The sequence below is a fragment of the Mirounga leonina genome, unplaced genomic scaffold, assembly GCF_011800145.1.
Source record: "Mirounga leonina isolate KUSES-001 unplaced genomic scaffold, KU_Mleo_1.0 Mir_488, whole genome shotgun sequence".
In the NCBI taxonomy this organism is placed as follows: Eukaryota; Metazoa; Chordata; class Mammalia; order Carnivora; family Phocidae; genus Mirounga; species Mirounga leonina.
Window position 1 is genome coordinate 8972618 of NW_023270777.1, and position 19965 is coordinate 8992582.

Consider the following 19965-nt stretch of genomic DNA (forward strand, 5'->3'; position numbering starts at 1 on the left):
GAGGCTGGGCCTGTGACCCCACGTCCCACAACCCCAGATGGGCCTGGCTGAGCCTCCAGCAGCAGCTCAGGTGTGCTGGTACACGGCAGGTGACCCAGAGCAGACTTACCAAAACGGATTTGTGATTGGCTTGGAGCCTGGCGATGGCGTTTTCATTCAACCTGAGTTTCCGCTCCAGCTCTAACTGGGTGTCCCGAAGCTCAGCCTAAGAAGAGGGAAGAATGGCATTAAGGAGTGCGCACAGAATGTCCCCAGGAGTGATGGCGCTATCCGCTCCTCTTGCACGGAAAGGAGAATTTGACCTTGGGAGCTGCCTCAGAAGCCACCTGGAGGGCCCTAAATGGACACAAAGGGTCAGTTGTGTGCCAACACCTCCTGGGGCTGAACTCAGCATGATCAGCTGAATATACCCTGAGTTGTGCGGCTCTGGTCATCCCTTCCAGCATTTAGATGGATTACCTCCTATCACCCTGACCACACCCATGTTAGCTAAGTACCGTTATCCCCATTTCACAGATGATACAATCAAGCCACCTAATCAAGGTCACACAGTTCAACAGTGGAGTCCAACCCAGCCAGTCTGCCCCCAAAATAACCTAACAAGCTGGAGCCAAGGGCGGGGACCCCAGCTTTTCTACTTAGCAGCTGATCCTTTGGAAAAATCTACTTAACGTCTCCAGACTTCCATTTTTTCACCTGTGAAATGGGGATAACTAAAGCACCCAACCCATGGGGTTTTTGTGAGGATTGAATGAGATAGCGTGTGTTAATGCAAACTTGCTCCAGAGGCTGGAACACTGTGTGTGCTCTACCAACATCAGCCATCATGGGGGCCCTTCTTCTTGGTTACTGCTACTGATGAGGGAGCAGAAGGCTAGCTGAAGACAAAGCATAAGCTGACACCCTGCAACCTCCCCCCCACCCCCCACTCCTAGGTGGGACCTGTGTGACATTCTTCCAGGGATCTCCCAACTATCTTAATATTAATACCTTGCTAGAGGGGAAAACGACCTTGACAATAGTGAGGGCTCAGGTATCTTGCAGGCCGGTCCTCTTTAGCACATGAAAGTTCTTTTGAAACCTCTCTTTTACTTACTTCCCCCCAACTCCCAAGTATATCATCACCACTCCTCAAGATCCCAGGGCAGCAGCTCTTTCTGCCCACGGGTCCTGTCCCCGTGCTTTAGTAAACCACCATTTTTGCACCAAAGACGTCTCAAGAATTCTTCCTTGGTCGTCGGCTCCGAACCTCACCCCATCGAAGCTCACCTATATTCCAAAACCACATTACTACCATGGCTGCTTTGCATCACACGCTCACGACTCCCGGAGGCAGGCAGAGTTGGCCCTCCAGGCCTGGGCAAGTGCCTGTCTGAGAACCTCAGGTTTGCCTGCTCTGACCCCACTACCTTCTCCACCCTTCCCTTTGGAGACTCCCTAAGCACCTTCTGCCAAGAAGTGTGCCAAGGCATGAGGCCTAAACCTTTGCAGCCTTCAAAGGCCCTCCAAGGGCATGAGTCAGCAAAAAAAGAAAAGAATAGCTCTAAAGGCTTTCAATAGGTCATATCAGCATCGGAAGCTGCATGTTTGCACCCTGAGCGAACTCGGAGGGCATCAGTGGTCTCTGCTTTTTCCCACCGAAGCCTAGGGGGAATTCCAGGCCCCCTGGTGAGGGTAGCCCAGGTGGGTGGCTCACTCTGCAGAAGGCAGGTAACTTCTTAGTTTTGTTTTGTTTGGCTCAGGATCTGGGGTGCTGACTTGGAGCTGAGGGAGCTCTGTGACCCCCACCCCCACCCCTGAAACCTGTTTGGGAGTAAGGGGAGGGTCTGGCCTATTTGGGGGCAGTCGTGGAAGGGGGGAAGGAAAAGGGGGAAATGTGAAGTGCTTGTTTAAAGGTGGTGAAGGGCACAACCGAACCCACCCTGGCAAGGGTCACGGGCAGCCCCAGCAGGATCCAGGGCCATGGGGAGACTCCCAGGGAGTAGCCAGGGAGGGGGCACTTTCCCTTGCCTGTAGATTGCCATAAAAGGAGAAAAGGATTCCTGAGTACCTAATGGGGACCTCTCTGAGTGAGTCACCCCAAAGGAAGGCACTCCGGATTACTACAAGAGGTGGGGCCGCTTTGGGACACCTGTATCTCCAGTTATTCCTGTTCCTAGAAGATGACAGGATGACTTGGGCTCTGGCTTTAAGGTTTCCCAAGATACTGACTATACACACGTCTCAGGCCAGGGTGGACTCAGCACAAAAGCAGGAGAGTGGTGCCAATGAAGGCAAACAGCCCTGTATTGAAGGGCACGGTTAACTGCTCCCCAGAGACCCGTGAATACCTGCGGCTTGCAGAAACTTGGCTCCTGCTCTACAAGAAGACTGTGTCCCCAGGATGCTTCCAGTCCCGAATCTTCTGGAACTGAGGCTAAGGCTGAATGTAGTGTGACCCATGATCTAAGATAGATCTTCCCACCTCCAAGAACCCTGCCCTGCCCTCACTCCTGCTGACAATTCCCTCCTGGACCATGTAGTTCTGTTGCCTCAGCCCTTGGGCACTCCAGGGAGCCATGGAACTTGCCTTGGCTTCCTCATTCAAGTCCAAGCTCCCTGAGGACAGACAGTGTGGTCTTACACTGAGCCCATAGGAAGGAATCGATGATGTCTGATAAGCTGGAGGAAGAACAGGAAAAGAGCCACGTGCACTTCCAGGGTCAGAACAAACAAGGAAATGGCCAAAGGAGTCCAAGTTTTATCAGGCACTGGATGCATGCAAGCACGTACACAGCAAGGCCAGCTAATCTGAAAAGCAAAGAGGCCTTAGGAAGCTGACCTGGGGCAGAGAGAAGTCCCCATCAGGAAGAGCCGGGATCTGGTAGACCAGCAGGATAGAACATGTATCAAAGAACACCCACTTCCCAAAATCCAGAGGTTCTGCCCACTGGCATAGCTAGAGACCAGAGAAGCTTCAGGAGGGGCTCCCTTGGTTAAATGAGAAGTAAGTGGCTCTGTGGATCTGATGCAGGATCTCAGCTGCTTTGTGTCCTTGTGACTGACACTGCCATTTACATTTTCCTACAACAACATGCCTGCTTGAGTCATTAGCCCTTCAGTGAGTCACTCCAGTAGGGTGGGGCTAGCTGACGGGGATATGAGGCTTCTGGAGCCTTCATTATGCCTAGTAAAACTTTCACAATAATCCTGATGGCATCTGCAGTCTCATCGAGTCACCGTGTCTTCTGGGCTGGTCTCTTGGGCTCCTTGCAAGAAATCTTTTGGCTCCTAAGATTTGGCAGAGCCACCTAGAGTGTGGCTGCACTTACGAAGGAAACTTGCTCTCTGAGCTAAAAACAAGGACACAGGAAAGAAATGGCGGAGAGCTCTCTTAGGCAGAGCAGAAGGGCGGAGGTTTTGAACTGGGGTCCTCACCAAAAATCTGGGGTCTGGGGCTGTTGGATTGTACCTGTGGCCATGATTGCTTTTCAACACCAAAAATAGCTCTGGAGCCCCTTACCCAGTTTTATGTTTTAGCTTACACAGCTCTCCCCGAGGATGCCTGAATTTAGGGTTCCATATATGCTCTGCTCAACTCTTCCTGCTCAGAATTACAATTACCCTAACCCTCTGCCATGCAGCAGTTTACTCTGTGTTTAAAATCCATATTGTATCCATGCCAGTCTTAGTAGCTCTACTATATGTGTGGCGGGATTTTGGTACCAAAAAAAAAAGTAATGTTATAATTTTGTGATCTTAGGGTCCTTCACCCATGTTCCCCGTGTAGGGTGGCTTTCCAAAAGCTTCCATTCTTCACCCCATGACTTAGTTGTCTGTTGGAGTTTGGCAAAATGTGAAGATAAAAAGAATTGCCACCCCATAGTAGAGTTATCTGAGGAATGAGAGTTACCTGAATGAGAAAATCCACAGAAAGCATTTGGCACAGGGCAATGCTCAAGGGGGACGATTTTGCTCAACTCTGTCGAACTTTTCCCTTTGACCTGTCCATCTGTTGATACAGAGCCTCTCCATGGTTACGGAAGAGCATTATACTGAGCCTCATCCTGGTTATGAGTGGCAGAGAATTGCTTTCCTGACAGGACATTTCCCTGATGCTGGAAACACTGGAAAAAGTTGACAAGTGGCTCCCTGTGCTGGGAATGGTGACTCATTGGCATCTGGAATACAGAGATTTCCAGAACAATGGCCACTAACACTGGATAAAATCTGTGCCTAAGAAAGGACATGGAGGAGGGGCCCTGGCAATTAAGTGCCCTTCCCAGAAAGCCCTTCCCTTTGCTGCCCAGGAACCTTGGAAGGAGGACATTGGACACAAGGTTCCCGCCCTGTGCAGTGCAAATAGGGAGCTGCTGACGGGATGAACATAAGGAATGTGGGACAGAAGTCAACAGCAATGCCCTACTGAGGAGAAAAAAAAAAAAATGCTCCTGAAAAGTCAAAGTATGAGAAACAAAGAATACAAAGGAGCTAAATCCATTCCCAAGAACTTCCCCATGCTCTCTCTGCTTTAGGGCAAAGAAAAGCTGGTTGTTCTAGAAACAGTTTCCCTATCTAATGGGAATAAAATTACAGGCTCTGAGCATGGTGTTTCTTAGTCCCTCCTGGTACCTCTATCTGATGAGGAACTTCTATTTTCCCGAAGTTAAGCCGTCCTTGGACATTGTACCTGGAGGTAAGTTTTCAATTCTAGGCTACCTCAGCATTTTTTTCCAAGCTCTCAGATTTCACTCTAGAGGAGCACTTGCTACTGATCTCCCGCTGGGGGTAAAGGGGAAAAAGAGAAATTGGGCAAAAGGTTTGACTTTTTTCTCTTGAGTTTCTGCCAAGGCTTCCACTTCATTAATTGCCACACAGATCCAGCCAGAAGGAGACGTCACTGCCCTAAGCCCCAGAAATCTTGTACCCCACACCCCAACACGCATCCGTCACCTAAAGCGGAGTGACAGATAGGAAGCTAGCAAGAATGAGGTGAGACAGGCACACACAGAGTAAGGATAGGGACAGCCGGATACAGGTGGGAGCAGAGTGACCCACTTCAGTTTCTAAAGCCAAGTGCAATAGATATTTACCCTGGACGGACAGCCAAGTGCTAAGGCTAAAGTGCTTGTCAGGACAGTGAAGTCGGGGAGCCCCAGGAGCTGCGGGGGTGGTCCAGCCTCTCCCTGGGCATGCCATCTCCATCCCTCCCTCTCCTGGACGGACCCCAGCACTCACCTCCTTGTCCCTGCGGGCAGCATCCAAGGAGACCGAGGCGTGGCCCTTGTGCTCGTCCTGGCCACACTCCTCGCAGATGCACTGCCGGTCGGGGCGGCAGAAGGCGACCAGGGGGCTGTGGTGGGCAGGGCAGGTGCGCAGGTCCCGGTCCTTCACAGGCTCGGTCAGCTGGTGGCTGTGCAGTTTGCTGTTCTCCTGGTGAGGCCGCAGGTGCTCCTCGCAGTAATTCACCATGCAGGTCAGGCAGGACTTCACCGCCTTCACCCTGCCAGTCCCGAGGCAGAAATCACACAGGATCTCCGCCTCCCCCTCAACGTCAGGACCCCCCTGCCCTGCAGAGCCGCTGCCCTGTCCCTCTGTCTCCTCCTGAGAGCTCCCCCGGGAGCCCACGTCCTCTTCTTCAACCGGGCTGCTCGACCCAGAGTCTGGGCTGACAGTGGCCAGAGGGTGAGCAGCGATCCCGGGCGGTGGCCCTGGAGCCATCAGATCCAACTCAGCCATCTGGAAGCCTGGCGCCCGAGCCGTCCTTCCTCTGCCCCTTGGCCCCGGATCTTGTGCGGCCCAAGCCAGGCTAGAAAACCACGCCTAAATGATTGCCGCTGTCACGGGAGTTAACTGTTTCCGCCCTCCCTCCCGGAGGAAGCTCAGTTAATCATTACTCAGTTAATCATTTCTTGGATGGCCGCCGACTACCGTGATCACAAGGCAGCTAGGTTCCTCGGGCTGAGGACAGCTGCTCACAACGTCTCCCCAGGGGCTCAGGCCCCTCCTCGGGTCCAGCCCCGAAACTTCTATTCCTGCGTGAAATCATTCACCCCGTAGGCTGAGCCGAAGACCACGTGGTTCGGTGGCTGCTCTGGAAAGAATTCGAGATTCCCGAGGTCTGCCTTAAAAAGCCTGCGTTGCTTTATGGGGCTTCACGGGGCTACATTTTTTTTTTTTTGCCTTTTTTTTTTTTTTTAAGATTTTATTTATTTATTTGACAGAGACAGAGATAGTGAGAGCAGGAACACAAGCAGCGGGAGTGGGAGAGGGAGAAGCAGGCTTCCCGTCGAGGAGGGAGCCCGATGTGGGACTCGATCCCAGGACCCTGGGATCATGACCTGAGCCGAAGGCAGATGCTTAACGACTGAGCCACCCAGGCGCCCTTTTTTTGCCTTTTTTAAAGGGATCTAAAATGTAAGGACTTCAGCGATAGGGCAGCCCTTCGTCCCTTCCCATCTCGTAGAACTGGACATGAGGCCATCTAGGAAAAGGAGGATACATGCCCCTGACCCTGACCTTGTCCATACCACCTTCTTGCAAATGGGTGTTCAGGGGGATCAGAGGATAAGGGAAGAACCTGTCTCCTTCCACATAAAAGCTCCATTCAGGGGTGCCTGGGAGGCTCAGATAGTTAAGCGTCTGCCTTCGGCTCCGGTCATAATCCCAGGGCCCTGGGATCGAGTCCCGCATGGGGCTCCTTGCTCAGCGGGGAGCAGCCTGCTTCTCCCTCTGCCTCTCTCTCTCTGTCTCTTATGAATAAATTAATGGGGGCGCCTGGGTGGCTCAGTTGGTTAAGCGACTGCCTTCAGCTCAGGTCATGATCCTGGAGTCCTGGGATCGAGTCCCACATCGGGCTTCCTGCTCGGCAGGGAGTCTGCTTCTCCCTCTGACCCTCCTCCCTCTCCTGCTGTCTCTCATTCCCTCTCTCAAATAAATAAATAAAATCTTTAAAAATAATAATAATAAATTAATTAATAAAATCTTAAAAAAAAAAAAAAAGCTCAATTCAGACAGCTCTCCCGGGCTACGAGTCCCGCGTGGTTCCTAGAAAGAGGTGTGTACCAAGAAACAGTCCCTTTGCCCACTTAATAAGGTGTCTGGACACAGTGTTTGAGTTTCTTTGTGCTACCATAATAACAAAGTACCACAGACTGGTTGATGTAAACCACAGAAATTAATTTTCTCACAGTTCTGGAGGCTAAAATCCAAGATCAAGGTGTCAGCGGGGTTGGTCTCTTCTGAGGTCTCTCTCCTTGCCTTATAGATGGCCACCTCCTCCCTGTGTTTTCACATGGCCTTCCTTCTGTGTCTGTGTTCTGATCTCCTCTTCTTATAGAGACACCAGTCATACTGGATTAGGACCCACCCTAGAGACCTCCTCTTAATTACCACTTTAATTGGTCATTGATTGTCTCCAAATACAATCACATTATAAGGTCCCGGGGGTGAGGAGTTCAACAGATGAATTTGGGAAAGAAAGACCCAGTTCAGCCCAGAACACATGGCCAGAGGATGGGACAAGAAGCATCTGGCTCCTTAAAAGAAAGGAGCTCCCAGGCATCACCACTGGATGGGGATGCACAGTATGCTTAGTTTCTGCCAGATGGGCACCAAGGGACACAGGATGATTCTAGGGTGCCTGGACCCCAACATCTGCATCCTGGAGAGGTTCTACAGCTTCCTCCCCCAAGTCTGTAAAAATCTATCTCAGCTGCAGCCCTGTCGTATTTTCAACGTGCATAAAATATTCATATCATGATTGCCTAAAAGCAGCCCTTCTGGAGCGCCTGGGTGGCTCAGTCCTTGGGCTTCTACCTTCGGCTCAGGTCATGATCCCAAGCTCCTGGGATCGAGCCCAGCATCAGGCTCCCTGCTCCCGCGGGGAGCCTGCTTCTCCCTCTCCCAATCCCCCTGCTTGTGTTCCCTCTCTCCCTGTGTCTCTCTGTCAAATAAATAAATAAAATCTTTAAAAGTAAAATCAAATAATAAAAAATAAAAGCAGCCCTTTTTAGCAATAAGAAGTTCCCTAAGTGTCCCTGTCCTGAATGGTGGGGCCCGCTGTTGAAGAGCCCCCCAGAAGAGGTTTCCCTGCATTTAAATTCATGGTTTTTAGATCTCCAGCCAGGAGGGAAAGGAGCTGGTTTCTGCAGGCTCACACTGCTCTCGGGGCTTTATCCAATTACAGCGGATGGGGCTGCTTTACCTTTCCATCCCTTTTTCAGGGTGCTAAAGCTGAGCTGGTCCGAGGACATTAAAACCATCTGGTGTCCACCTGGCCTCTCCCATTCATTCCTTCATCTCATTCCCACGCTCTCTCCTTTCATGAAATTTTTTCCCTGCCGGCCCCTCCTCTACTGCCAATCCTATAGGGCAACTCCCGGGCATACTCGGACCTTCTCTGGTTCCACATGGGGGAGCCTAACCTAGCAGATCGTCCGCAGCAGCTTGGAAAACAGGAAATCTGAATTTCAGTCCCCTCCTGGCCTGAGAAAAGCCTTTGTCCCCACAACACCTGAGTTTCCCCACCCATAAAATGAGCATGTCAGCCTGGTCAGGGCTAGCAAAGGGATTCCTGATTTGGCTCTCTGGGCCACTGTGTGGTCTCTGATTGCACGTCTGAGTTCCTTGGGAGAGTGGAGACCCACCTCTAGCCTTCTGGGGACCACAGAACTCGCAGAGCCTTCCAGAGGACAGTGGCAGCCCTGAGCTCTCTGCCCCTTCTTCCAGGGGATGTAATGCGTCTCATCGTGACACAAATACCCCGGTTCAACACTTCAGCTTCAGAAGATTGGGGCGAGGGGCGCCTGGGTGGCTCAGTCGTTAAGCGTCTGCCTTCGGCTCAGGTCATGATCTCAGGGTCCTGGGATCGAGCCCCGCATCGGGCTCCCTGCTCCGCAGGAAGCCTGCTTCTCCCTCTCACACTCCCCCTGCTTGTGTTCCCTCTCTCACTGCCTCTCTCTGTCAAATAAATAAATAAAATCTTTAAAAAAAAAAAAAAAAAAAGATTGGGGCGAACGGGCGTGTCTTTGAAACTCGAAATCCCTGTTGCACCAAGCGTTCTACAGCCATCACCACCCTGCCCCCTGCTGCAGCCCAGGAGGCCCCCAACATTCTCAGTCTTTCTGAGACAGTTCCCTCTGCTTCCTTGACTTAACAGACGTTTGGCTTCCCCCAAAGTTTCCTGCCACCTCTTGGCTGGCGCTCTTCCTTCTCTCACCCCCTACAAATGACAGAGGCGAGGCGGGGTGGGCGTCCTCCTCACTCCCGATTGCAACGTGCAGGCCGTCTCCCCCCAACTTCCAGTGCCCCCCCATCCAGTCGGCTCCCCTAATGCTCATATGTCCGGCCTCTCCCAGCCTTCCTGTCAGGCCCCTTACTTGGGGTAGACTGCAGCTCCTGGACCACAGTGTCTCTCTCCACCCCAGCCCTGTCGCCATTCTCAGGACCTGTACCTCTCTCTACATGCTTCTCGGGGTACCCCATTGCCGAGGACCTTTACCTCAGCCACCCACCCTGTGGTCACATGTGGATTTTTTTTTTTTTTTTTACTGTGGTGAAATACACATCCCATAAAACTGTTTTAAGTATACAGTTAACTGGTTTTTTTTATTTCTTTTTTTTTTTTAAAGATTTTATTTATTTATTTGAGAGAGAGAATGAGAGAGAGCAGGAGAGGGAGGAGGGTCAGAGGGAGGAGAAGCAGACTCCCCGCCAAGCAGGGAGCCCGATGCGGGACTCGATCCCGGGACTCCAGGATCATGACCTGAGCCGAAGGCAGTCGCTTAACCAACTGAGCCACCCAGGCACTGGCCATCCCCACCATCCATCTCCAGAGCTCCTTTCCTCTTCCCCCACTAACACTCTGTCCCCATTCAAACCTAACTCCCCATCCCTCCGCCCACCCCACCCCCAGCACCTGGCAGCCACCCCTCTACCTTCTGTCTCTATGAATCTGATGACTCCAGGTACCTCATCTAAGTGGAACCAAACGGTATTCATCCTTCTGTGTCTGGCTTGCGTCACTCAACCTACTTAAGGTCCCCACGGTTCATCCATGTTGTAGCAGGTGTCAGAATTCCCTTCCCTCTTCACACCTGGATTTTGCATTCGCCAGAAATCTCTATCTCCAAAATCATGGATTGGTAGTTTTATTCTCTGACTCTACCTGCAGTTCCCTTGCTTAAATGCAAGGACGGGAGGAAAGTGCCTCAGGTCCAGCATGCCACTCCACATGGCTCCCCACCAGTTCTTTTTGTCATCTTTCCCCTCCTGCCTTCATGTTCCTCTTAGCTTCTTTTAAACTCCACGGCCCAGCATAAGCGTGGTCCCCTTTCCGCCCTCCATCTCACCTTCCCGGCAACCTCAGAATGCTCCCACCTTCCCTGAGCCTGCACCTAAATGCAAGGATCCCTGGAGCAAAATCCCCAATCACAAAGAGAGGTGCCACTCTAAGTTCAAGATAGCTATGCTCCAGTGGTCCCAATATTGCACAGCCCTGGTGCTGTGTTTTTCTAGGGATGCCCTCTCTTCCCTCCCCGGGGACCAGGCTCCTCCCTTCTCAAACCCTCTTCCTTCTTCCTACCTCCCCTTTGTGCAGAGGATCTGGGCTCTTGCTTTCCTGTAAAAAAAGAAGCCACTACTCAGGAACTCGCTGATGTCCCCATGACCAGCTTGACAAAGGTGTCAGCATCTGTCGCCTCTCCTCCTCCTCCTCCCTCCCTCTGCAGTGGAAGCAGGGTCCCTAGTCCTTCCCCAAGTGTGTGGGACTCCCCCCCTCTTCTACTTGCCTTAGCGGGAACTCTGCCCCTTCAGTTATGCTCCTTCCTGCACCCTTATTCTGTCCCTCTCCACTAGATCGCTCCCAGCAATCTGCAAACATACTCTAGTATCTTCCATTAAAAATATTAGGGAGGGTCTTGCTTAATCCTTCCAGCAGCAAGAAGTGACACCAAAGTTCTGGCTACCATTCCCCTCCCGCTCCTGACTCTGGTCAGTTCAGCTCTAACCTCCAAGTGCTCTGGGGCATTCTGCAGCCTGCTGGTTGGTCTCCATGGCAGCAAATTATTATGTACAATTCACTGAGATTGATTCAGGCACAGGGATGGCCCTGCTGAGAGGAGGCTTGGTCCAGGGTTAACTGAACACCACTCACATCCATTCCAAACTTTCACCCTTGTATAAAATAAAGGGTCCCTCTCTTCTTCACAAAACTAACATAATTTCACCGAGGTATCCTTTCCTGAGCCAGACCTGCCTCCAGGAATGTGAGGGCCAAGTGGTGGTTTGGTATTCCTTTCCAGAATTAGGGGAGGTTTCCCTACCCCAAATTTGGAGGACTCGAATTCTAACAAGCTATGTGGTAGGTGATTTGTAGGTAGGCCGTTAATTATTAATCTGTCATCCAGTTGACTTTGTGACAACTAGTCCCAGAAACTGCCAAACACCCTAAAAGTTACAGAAACATTAAATGCCACTGGACTCCCTCTGATGTGAGGAACAAAGGCAGAAGGGAATGTAGATAAAATTAAATGTCCTTATAACCTGCAGCCCCCTTGACAAATACTTAAGGCAGGCAGAGTATAACATTCCTCCAGGACACTCCCAACTGTCTTCATGTTAATGCCTTGTTAGAGGGAAAAACAACCCTAGCTTGATGATAGCCGGGCCTCCAGGATCCTGAGAGTCTTCTTTAGCATACCAAAGTCCTTTTGGAAACCTCCCTTTGTCCTCACCTCCCCCAGCTCCAAAGTATATAGTCAGTCACTCCTCACACCCCCAGTGCAGTTCTTTTTGCCCACAGGGTCCTGTCCCCGTGCTTTAATAAAACCACCTTTTTGCACCAGAGACGTCACAAGAATTCTCTCTTGGCCATCAGCTCCAAACCCCAACACTCTAAACCACATCACCTCGTTTGTAGGTTTCAGGTCATCACCTTGAGGAATCTGGAACAATTCAAGGAGAGCTTTCTTAACCTCAAGACTCTACATGGCAGTTTCTGGCTAAAGACGCTCCTCAAGTTTTTCTCCAATCAAACAGCTTCCCGTCTGTCTCTTTAAAAATCTCACCAGATTTTTTTCAGTTGCGTCTCTGCTGAGCCACGCAGAGCTGTGATTCACAAATGTAGATAATATCTGTCCGTGAGCCTACAAAAATTAAGAAAAATCAGCCCATCAGACTGAGAAAATGAGAATAATATAATAAAATGGTAATAAATCTGAATTTGATTGATTTTTTTTATTTCCATCTTTTTTTTTTTTTTAAGATTTTATGTATTTATTTGACAGAGAGACACAGCGAGAGAGGGAACACAAGCAGGGGGAGCAGGAGAGGGAGAAGCAGGCTTCCCGCTGAGCAGGAAGCCCGATGTGGGGCTCGATCCCAGGACCCTGGTACCATGACCTGAGCGGAAGGCAGACGCTTAACGACTGAGCCACTCAGGTGTCCCTGAATTTGATTGATTTTAAGGGATTATACTTTACTGAGACTGTGTCCTGCACCCTTTTCTGGAAAAACAAATGGTTAATTTATAGAGATTACAGTCCTGCAAGACATGAGTCTCCCTCAGTTCACAAATGTCTTAGTGATTTACAGGGGAAAAGCATTCTTACCAATAACCTAACTTCCAGAAGGAAATACAGATAAAATTAAATGTCCTTAACAACTGCAGCCCATTGACAAATACTTGAGGCAGGCAGAGTATAATAATGTTCCTCCAGGAAACTCCCAACTGTCTTTGTGTTAATGCCTCAAAAGAGGGAAAAAGGACCTTAACTTGACAATGGCAAGGTCTCCGGTATCTTGTTGGTATCTTGTAGGTCGGTCCTCTTTAGCATATGAAAGTTCTTTTGAAAACCTCCCCTCTTCCTTACCCCCAACTCCCAAGTATATAATCAGCCACCCCTCACAGCTCTTTCTGCCCACAGGGGTCCTGTCCCCACGCTTTAATAAAATCACCTTTTTGCACCAAAGATGTCTCAAGAATTCTTTCTTAGTCATTGGCTCTGGACCCCACCTACATACCAAAACTACATCAAAATGACCAAGGCAGGCAGTTTTTATATTTTTTAGACAGAGACAGTAAATCTGTGAGGAAGTGCCTGGACAAAGAAAACTTAACTTTGGGAGCTTCAGTTAGTGAGGGATTCTAAACAGAATTTGGGCTGGAGGGGTTTAATTAGTACAAAGTAACAAAGGTTGTTTCTACAGCTTTTTCAGCCCTCAATTCCCACCTCTGAGGGTAAGGATGCCTCTTTACCTCCTGGTACAGGGAGGGCACCTTTCCCATGGGAGATTTATTCCTGTTTTCAGGGGGACAGAGGAGGGTCTGAGATTCTTTCTTACATAGGCTGTCTCTTAAGTAACTTTGACTTAAAATAATCAATATGTCAAAGTGGCATTTATCGGGGCAGCCTGCCCCCTGGCTGCTACAGTTGTCTACGAAGAGAGCCAGGCACTACACAGACAGGCAGAGGGGCTTCCCAAGCAGAGAGGAGGACTGGGAGAAATGGGGTTTCTGCAAGAAGCTGGAGCTGCCAAAAGCTCCAGAACCTTCCTTCATTAGCTCAGGCCGAGAGTGGTAAAGTGGACCATGAGTGGGCATGGGCAGCACAAATAGGACATTCAAAGCAATCCAGAAAACGTTCGGCCCTGAGCTGGCTGATGCATCTCTGCACGTGGGGTTTGATGAAGCTCAAAGGCATATACAATTGATAATACTCATATCAATATCAGTGCTAAGGGCTTTACATATAACATATGGGCTAATCTTCACAACAACCCACAGGGAGAGATGCTATTACTATTCCTACTTAGTAGAAGAAGAAACTAACTGGGCTTAAATAACTTGCCCAAAGATGCTGGATTCTGCACCAGCTGGGATTTGAACCCAACGGGCTGACTCAGAGCCTGTGATGCTCATGATCACGTCTACAGTTTATTTGAGAACGTGCATTTTATTAACTCTCCCCCAGAAATCTTGGAATCAGCTCCTTTTATTTATATTATTATTATTACTATTTTGAATAAGAAGTAAGGACTACTGACCTACATCCCTGAACAAAGGAAGGAAAAAAACATTTCTCTTTCTAGGGCCAAAACCTGCCCCTCCCTCCAAGGATCTCTGTGGCCAGGATCAGAGGACAATGGTTTGGTTTCTCTATAAACAATATCCTCACTGCCTCAGGGAAGTCTTCTCTCCCTGGGGGAAGATGCTTTGTCTCAGGAGCCCCTGACAATCCATTCTTAGTTCCACTCCTCCTGGGGACACCCATTTGCTCAAAAGTTTTCAATTTCTACCTCACTGTTGCAAACCAGATGGCAGAAGAAAGCTCTGTATTTTTGTACCCTGATGGTGGATGAAGCCAACTTCTGTGTATATGGATTTCCTGGAATGAGGGAGCAGCCTTCCTTCAAAGCATGATGCAGACTCAGGAACTAAATAAACCTCAGGAGTGCTCAAAAGAAGACATTGGAGCTATAACCTCCGTGAGAGTAAAATAATCACTGTCTTGCCAAGAATTTTAGTAGGAAGGAAACAAGCTTATTAAACAGGAGACTTGAGTGTTTTTGTTATGGGAGGAATCCAGATGGAGTCAGAGAGAGAAACTGCAGTTAGAAGTGCCAGGTGGTGAGTCTCTATCACTGGCCTAGCACCTACCAAGCTAGCTGCGTGACCCTGTTAAGTATCTTAACCTCTCTGAGCCTGTTTCCTCGCGCATAAAATGGGGATGATGCAGTATCTGCTCCTACTAATTTACATTTTGTGAAGAAATTGAAAGAGAAGACCTCCTATAAATGCGAGCGGATTTGTAAACCAATAATATATGGTCACAAATACACGCCAGGTATTTGATGAGCTGAAGACTTCCTCAAAGGAGTTTTCTTAAGCTGTGAGACAAGAAACAGGCCAAGGATAACCCTCTGCAGGCCAAGAGGGTTAAGGATCCCTGGAAAAACGAAGACGAGGCATAGCTTTCTTAATATTTGAGGTCCCCAGCCATTTTGGTGCACTTGCTCAATCACAGTTCCCCGTGGAACTTCCTGGAAAATGCTAAATTTGGGGGGAAATAGACCTCAGTAGTTAATGAGTTTAAGGGCACAGAAAAACGTGAAAACAAACACCCACTCCTGGGCCAGGAGATAGCCTAACCCTATCAGAGATAATAAATTGGTGGTAAGACCTGTTTCAAAAGCAAAGACTGACCCTGATTCTTCAGTCATTTTTGCAGGATTTAAACCCCCCGGAGAACTGAAACACCAGACTAAACAGGAACCAGAGAATTGAGGGGGCCGGCCCTTGCTGGCCCCATGACTTCAGTCTACCAGGACCTGGATGAATTTCGCCCCAATTCTGGATAGAACTCTCCTGTGCCAAAACCCCACCCCACCCCATGAATATCCATGCACCCTTAGCTTAAAACTCCCCAGTTTTGTTGTCCCAGGAGACACTGCTTTGGGAAATAACCCCGGTGTTCTCCTTACTTGTCACAAGTAAAACCCCCTTTTTTTTTTTTTTTTGTACTCTTTGGCTTGGCTGTGTCTTTTGGCTCCACACCCACCAAGAGGTGAACCTCATTTCAGGTTACAAAATCCAACAGCCCAGATGGGACCTCCTACCTAACCCTTCAGAGATTCCCCCAGCTCACACCACATGGGCAGCGGCAGGTCACTGGGGCAACTGGTCTACGCTGCTGGGGAAGCTGGGGGAAGGGCATTAAGAGAATTCCTATTGGCACCTGATGTGTTGGTTGGTACAACTGAATGGATTCAGCAGCTGCTCTGGACATTGTAATCAGAGTCCCTTCAGAGAGGTCAATGGCAATCACCCCACAAATCGGCTTTCTGGCTCTGCCCCTATTTCAAGGGCGGAGAAAAGGAAGGGCTCTGGTCTGGTCTGGATGGGAAGCCTGGGGGATTATCCCTGTGTCCCTGAGTCCTGGAGGCTCATCAGGGATACCTGATCCTGAATACCTAAACCTGGAGGCCTCAATGAGATAAAACTCTGGTTCTGGAGGTGATAGAGAGGCACCAATTTGGTATAGCCAAACAACTGAGTGTGCACTTTTAAATTATCAGTCTTACGAGCTTACTTACCAAACCTCCAGAGAAGGAAATTTTCAGTTGGCTAAGAACAGCCAAATGGATGGCTCCACCAACACTTATTAGAGAGACCTCTGGGCAGGTGGAGACAAATCCTTAATGGAGACCCAAGGTCAGGGGAAAGGTTTTAATCAAAGAAGAAAGGCCCCTTTAGTAAATGCTCTGGTGAACTGAATGCCCTTTAGAGTTGAGCCTAGAAGTCCCCAGCAGAAGGAGGTGACAGCGTCCTGGATCACTGGAAGCATGCACCCTGTACAGATTCCTGGGATAAGAAAATTTTTAGGATCCTATTAAGGATGGTTTTAAATTTTTTTTTAAGATTTTATTTATTTATGTGTGAGAGAGAGAGTGGGAGCCCAATGCGGGGCCTGATCCCAGGACCCCAAGATCATGACCTAAGCCAAAGTCAGATGCTTAACCGACTGAGCTACGCAGGCGTCCCTATTAAGGATGATTTTAATGTTCAAATGGCCTAAATGAGGATCCTTTGGAATACCTAATTAGTGTATTTGTGCACCCAAATCCAGAAAGTGGCTATTAACTAAACAATCCGAGTGGGGTGCATATTCTGATTGGTATTTAGAAGCTTTTAAAAAAACGCTGACCATCCATGCAAGAAACTAGTAAGAAACTTTCTGAAATAGTGACAAAATTGAGCCCCCAAAATATCAACTCCTGAAGAAATACTTCTTACTGCTCTACCTTCATCTTACTCTTTAAGTGAGATGCCAGGGAACAGGGCATTAAAATCAAGACCCTCCTTGTCCTCACCATGGTAAAGCCCTGATAACTGTAGCCAAAAGTTGGCCAGATTGGAAGCTGATATTCAGGTATCAGTCTGATAGGAATTCTTTTTAAGGCCTTCTCCCCTAAGTCCAAATGAACTATGTACTCAGAGGGAAAGAAGCAAATTGAGGAAAAAGTAAGCAGATGGGTAAATCAACCTACGATGTCATTTAAATTGCAACCCAAATCCTTGAGGGGTTCAAAGCAACTGTCCTTACCTTGCACATCTCTGCAAAAACTAGAAATATGGCCCCAGAAACAATTCAAAGTCCTTCAGCTTCTCTGGGAACTCTTATCCAAATCATTCTCCCTTCTTAAAACTGAAGGGAAAAAGAGGTGAGGGGTGGGGAAAGGGGACTTTTAAAAATGGCTAGAAAAGCACCCTTGTTCAAAACCTAGTACCCAGCTTCCATAAGATTATTTGTCAAGGATAAATACAAATCTCAACTATGAGGTTTTTGTTTCTGTCTGTGGATATGTGGTATTTTCTACCTCCAGATGGTATTGCTAAATTCAATTGTAAAAGAGCTCTGTAATTAGGTGGTTTGAAGACAAATGCTTATATAAAAATTGAGGATTCTAAAGCTCAGAAAGATAGAAACTAATCCAAATGTTTTTTAGGTTCACGTGATCTGGGATAATCTCTGGTAAATTAAAGTTTACGTCTGTTGGCTTAATTAAAATAGTCATGTCTTTTGGAGTTACCAACACATCAAACATAATACAGATAATCAACCTTTATTCTACCTGAATTTATTAGTTAAATCCATGTTGTATCTGTTGCAATTCACCACCAAAGATGACTTAAAATAAGGGCTGATTTTGTCTGTCTCGTGAAGTTTCTAGGGGTAATGATGTGGGAAACAAAGGAAAAAGAAAACTTAAGTGTCCTTACTACTTACAGCCCATTGACAAGTCCTTGAAACAGGCAGAGGGACCTTCCTCTAGGAGGCCAACTGCCTCATTGTTAATACTTTGCTAAGGATGAAAGGCAATCTTAGTAAAATATCTCAAGGGGGGAGGGGATTTTGCAGGCAGATAGGGCTAGGGGGTCCCCCGAAAAAGGAAGACAAGACACAGCTTTCTTAACCTAAGAGAAGAACATTACTTCCACTGACCTCTCGAGAATGCATCCCCGCCCCCCAACTCTGGATTCATGTATGCATGAGTTTGAAACCTGTTTGAAACTCTACCTTGCCTGGTACCCATCCTGACATTCATACTGATCTGTTAGTTTTGTTTCCCTCATTTGAGAGGAGGGGCATTGGTAGCTTCATCTTTGATGTATGGTATGGCTTCATCTGGAGGATATGGGAAGGATTGTGTTCATTCTGTCCCCCTAGACTAGAAACACATGCCTGTGAGGTGGGCCCACAGGCCTGGGTAAGGTCACCTGGTTGAGGTATACAACACATACCCTCCAGGGTTACGTGAGACCAGCAAGGATTACAGATCAAGTCATGGAGACTTTAGCTCCTGCACCACTATTCATTCCCAAAAGGGGACTCGTGTTTTGGCATTGGGGCCACCAATGCTGCATTGGGGCACCTGGGTGGCAGTTGGGTAGGATTGTAAGTCATCTACCCAACATGGCTTGTCTGCTTCTGGCAAGGTGTTCTGTTTGCTCTCCTAAGATTCTGCCAAACAATTCATTCGAAACCAGGTTTTCATTATGCAATGGTATGAGGAAAGGATCGCAGTATATTATGTTTCTTCTGGAGGAAGATTATGAAATGGACTGTACACCACGAGCCTAATTATGTCCAAAAGAATAGCTCGTGTGTGTGTGTGTGTGTGTGTGTGTGTATGCAGGTGTGTAGCAGGAAGAAAGCTACATGAAATTATTGCTGGCAGTGACCTTTTCATGCCTTCTCATATCTTCCAACTTTCAAAATAACAACTCATCATTTACATAGAGAACGGCACCTTTAAAAAAACAGATCTGTCTGTTGGCACATCTCCTGTGGCAGTTCAGTGATGGTGTTCACAAGCAGAGCTGCCTGGGGTTTGGGAGTCAGAAGACTTGGGTCTGCATTCCAGCACAGCCCTCGACTGGCCACTTATGGGTGTCATATTTCTTATCAGCCCCAAATCTCTTCACCTTTAAAATCAGTAGGACTTGCTTTGTGTAATTCTCGAGGTTACTGTAGGAATGTAGATTTTAGAACAAGATAACACATCAGAAAACTAGATCATGAATGGGTAATTTTCAAAGGACGTCACATTCTCTGGGTTGCCTTCATCCCTGTGGACATCTTTTTTTTTTTTTTTTAAAGATTTTATTTATTTATTTATTTGAGACAGAGAGAATGAGATACAGAGAGCATGAGAGGGAGGAGGGTCAGAGGGAGAAGCAGACTCCCTGCCTAGCAGGGAGCCCGATGTGGGACTCGATCCTGGGACTCCAGGATCATGACCTGAGCTGAAGGCAGTCACTTAACCAACTGAGCCACCCAGGCGCCCCACGAATGGATAATTTTCAAAGGACGTCACATTCTCTGGGTTGCCTTCATCCCTGTGGACATTGCTCTTCTCCTGTTACCTGGCTGTTAATGTGAGAAGTCCTTTGAGGTCTTAACCCAAGACCTCCTCCTATTCCCAACCTCCTCTCTCTCCCTAGATGATTCATTCCTAAGACTTCAGTTTCCACTGGTAGAAATGACTCACAAATTGGTATCTCCAGCCCAGACTTGAAATAGGAGGTCGCATAGGAAATATGAGAACTTGACTTTCTTATAGCCACCTCAAGCTTAACGTGTCGAAAATTAAACTTGTGACCTGTCCAGATCCCACCACAGCAAAGCTGGCCCTCTTCCTGGTTCTTTTCTCTGAGATTGTGACCAGCACCCAACCAGATGTACAAACAGAAACCCAGAGAACATCCCTAACTCTTCCCTTTCCCTGTCCCCCATACCCATTCCATCACCATTCTACAACCCAGATATCTCCAGAACCTTTACCCTTCATATCTGCACTGCCATCCCTGTAGTCCAAATCACCATTGTCTCTTTCTTATCTGCAGTATGACAATAGCCCCCAAACTAGGATTCCTGCATCCATTTGTTCTTCTATCCGGTCCATTCTCCATATTGCATCCGA

The 19965-nt window shown here is 48.3% G+C and overlaps 1 protein-coding gene across 1 annotated transcript in view; it reads right to left on the reverse strand.

Moving 5' to 3' along the window:
- TRIM16 (tripartite motif containing 16) overlaps positions 1-5918 on the reverse strand; it is a 17856-nt gene extending 11938 nt beyond the window's left edge. The window contains exons 1-2 of the mRNA XM_034989651.1: positions 5218-5918; positions 110-205 (exon numbers count right to left, since the gene is read on the reverse strand). Coding sequence (XP_034845542.1) covers positions 110-205; positions 5218-5718 — 597 coding nt within the window. The 5' untranslated portion in view covers positions 5719-5918. The remainder of the gene's footprint in view (positions 1-109; positions 206-5217) is intronic.
- Positions 5919-19965: the final 14047 nt, after the last annotated feature.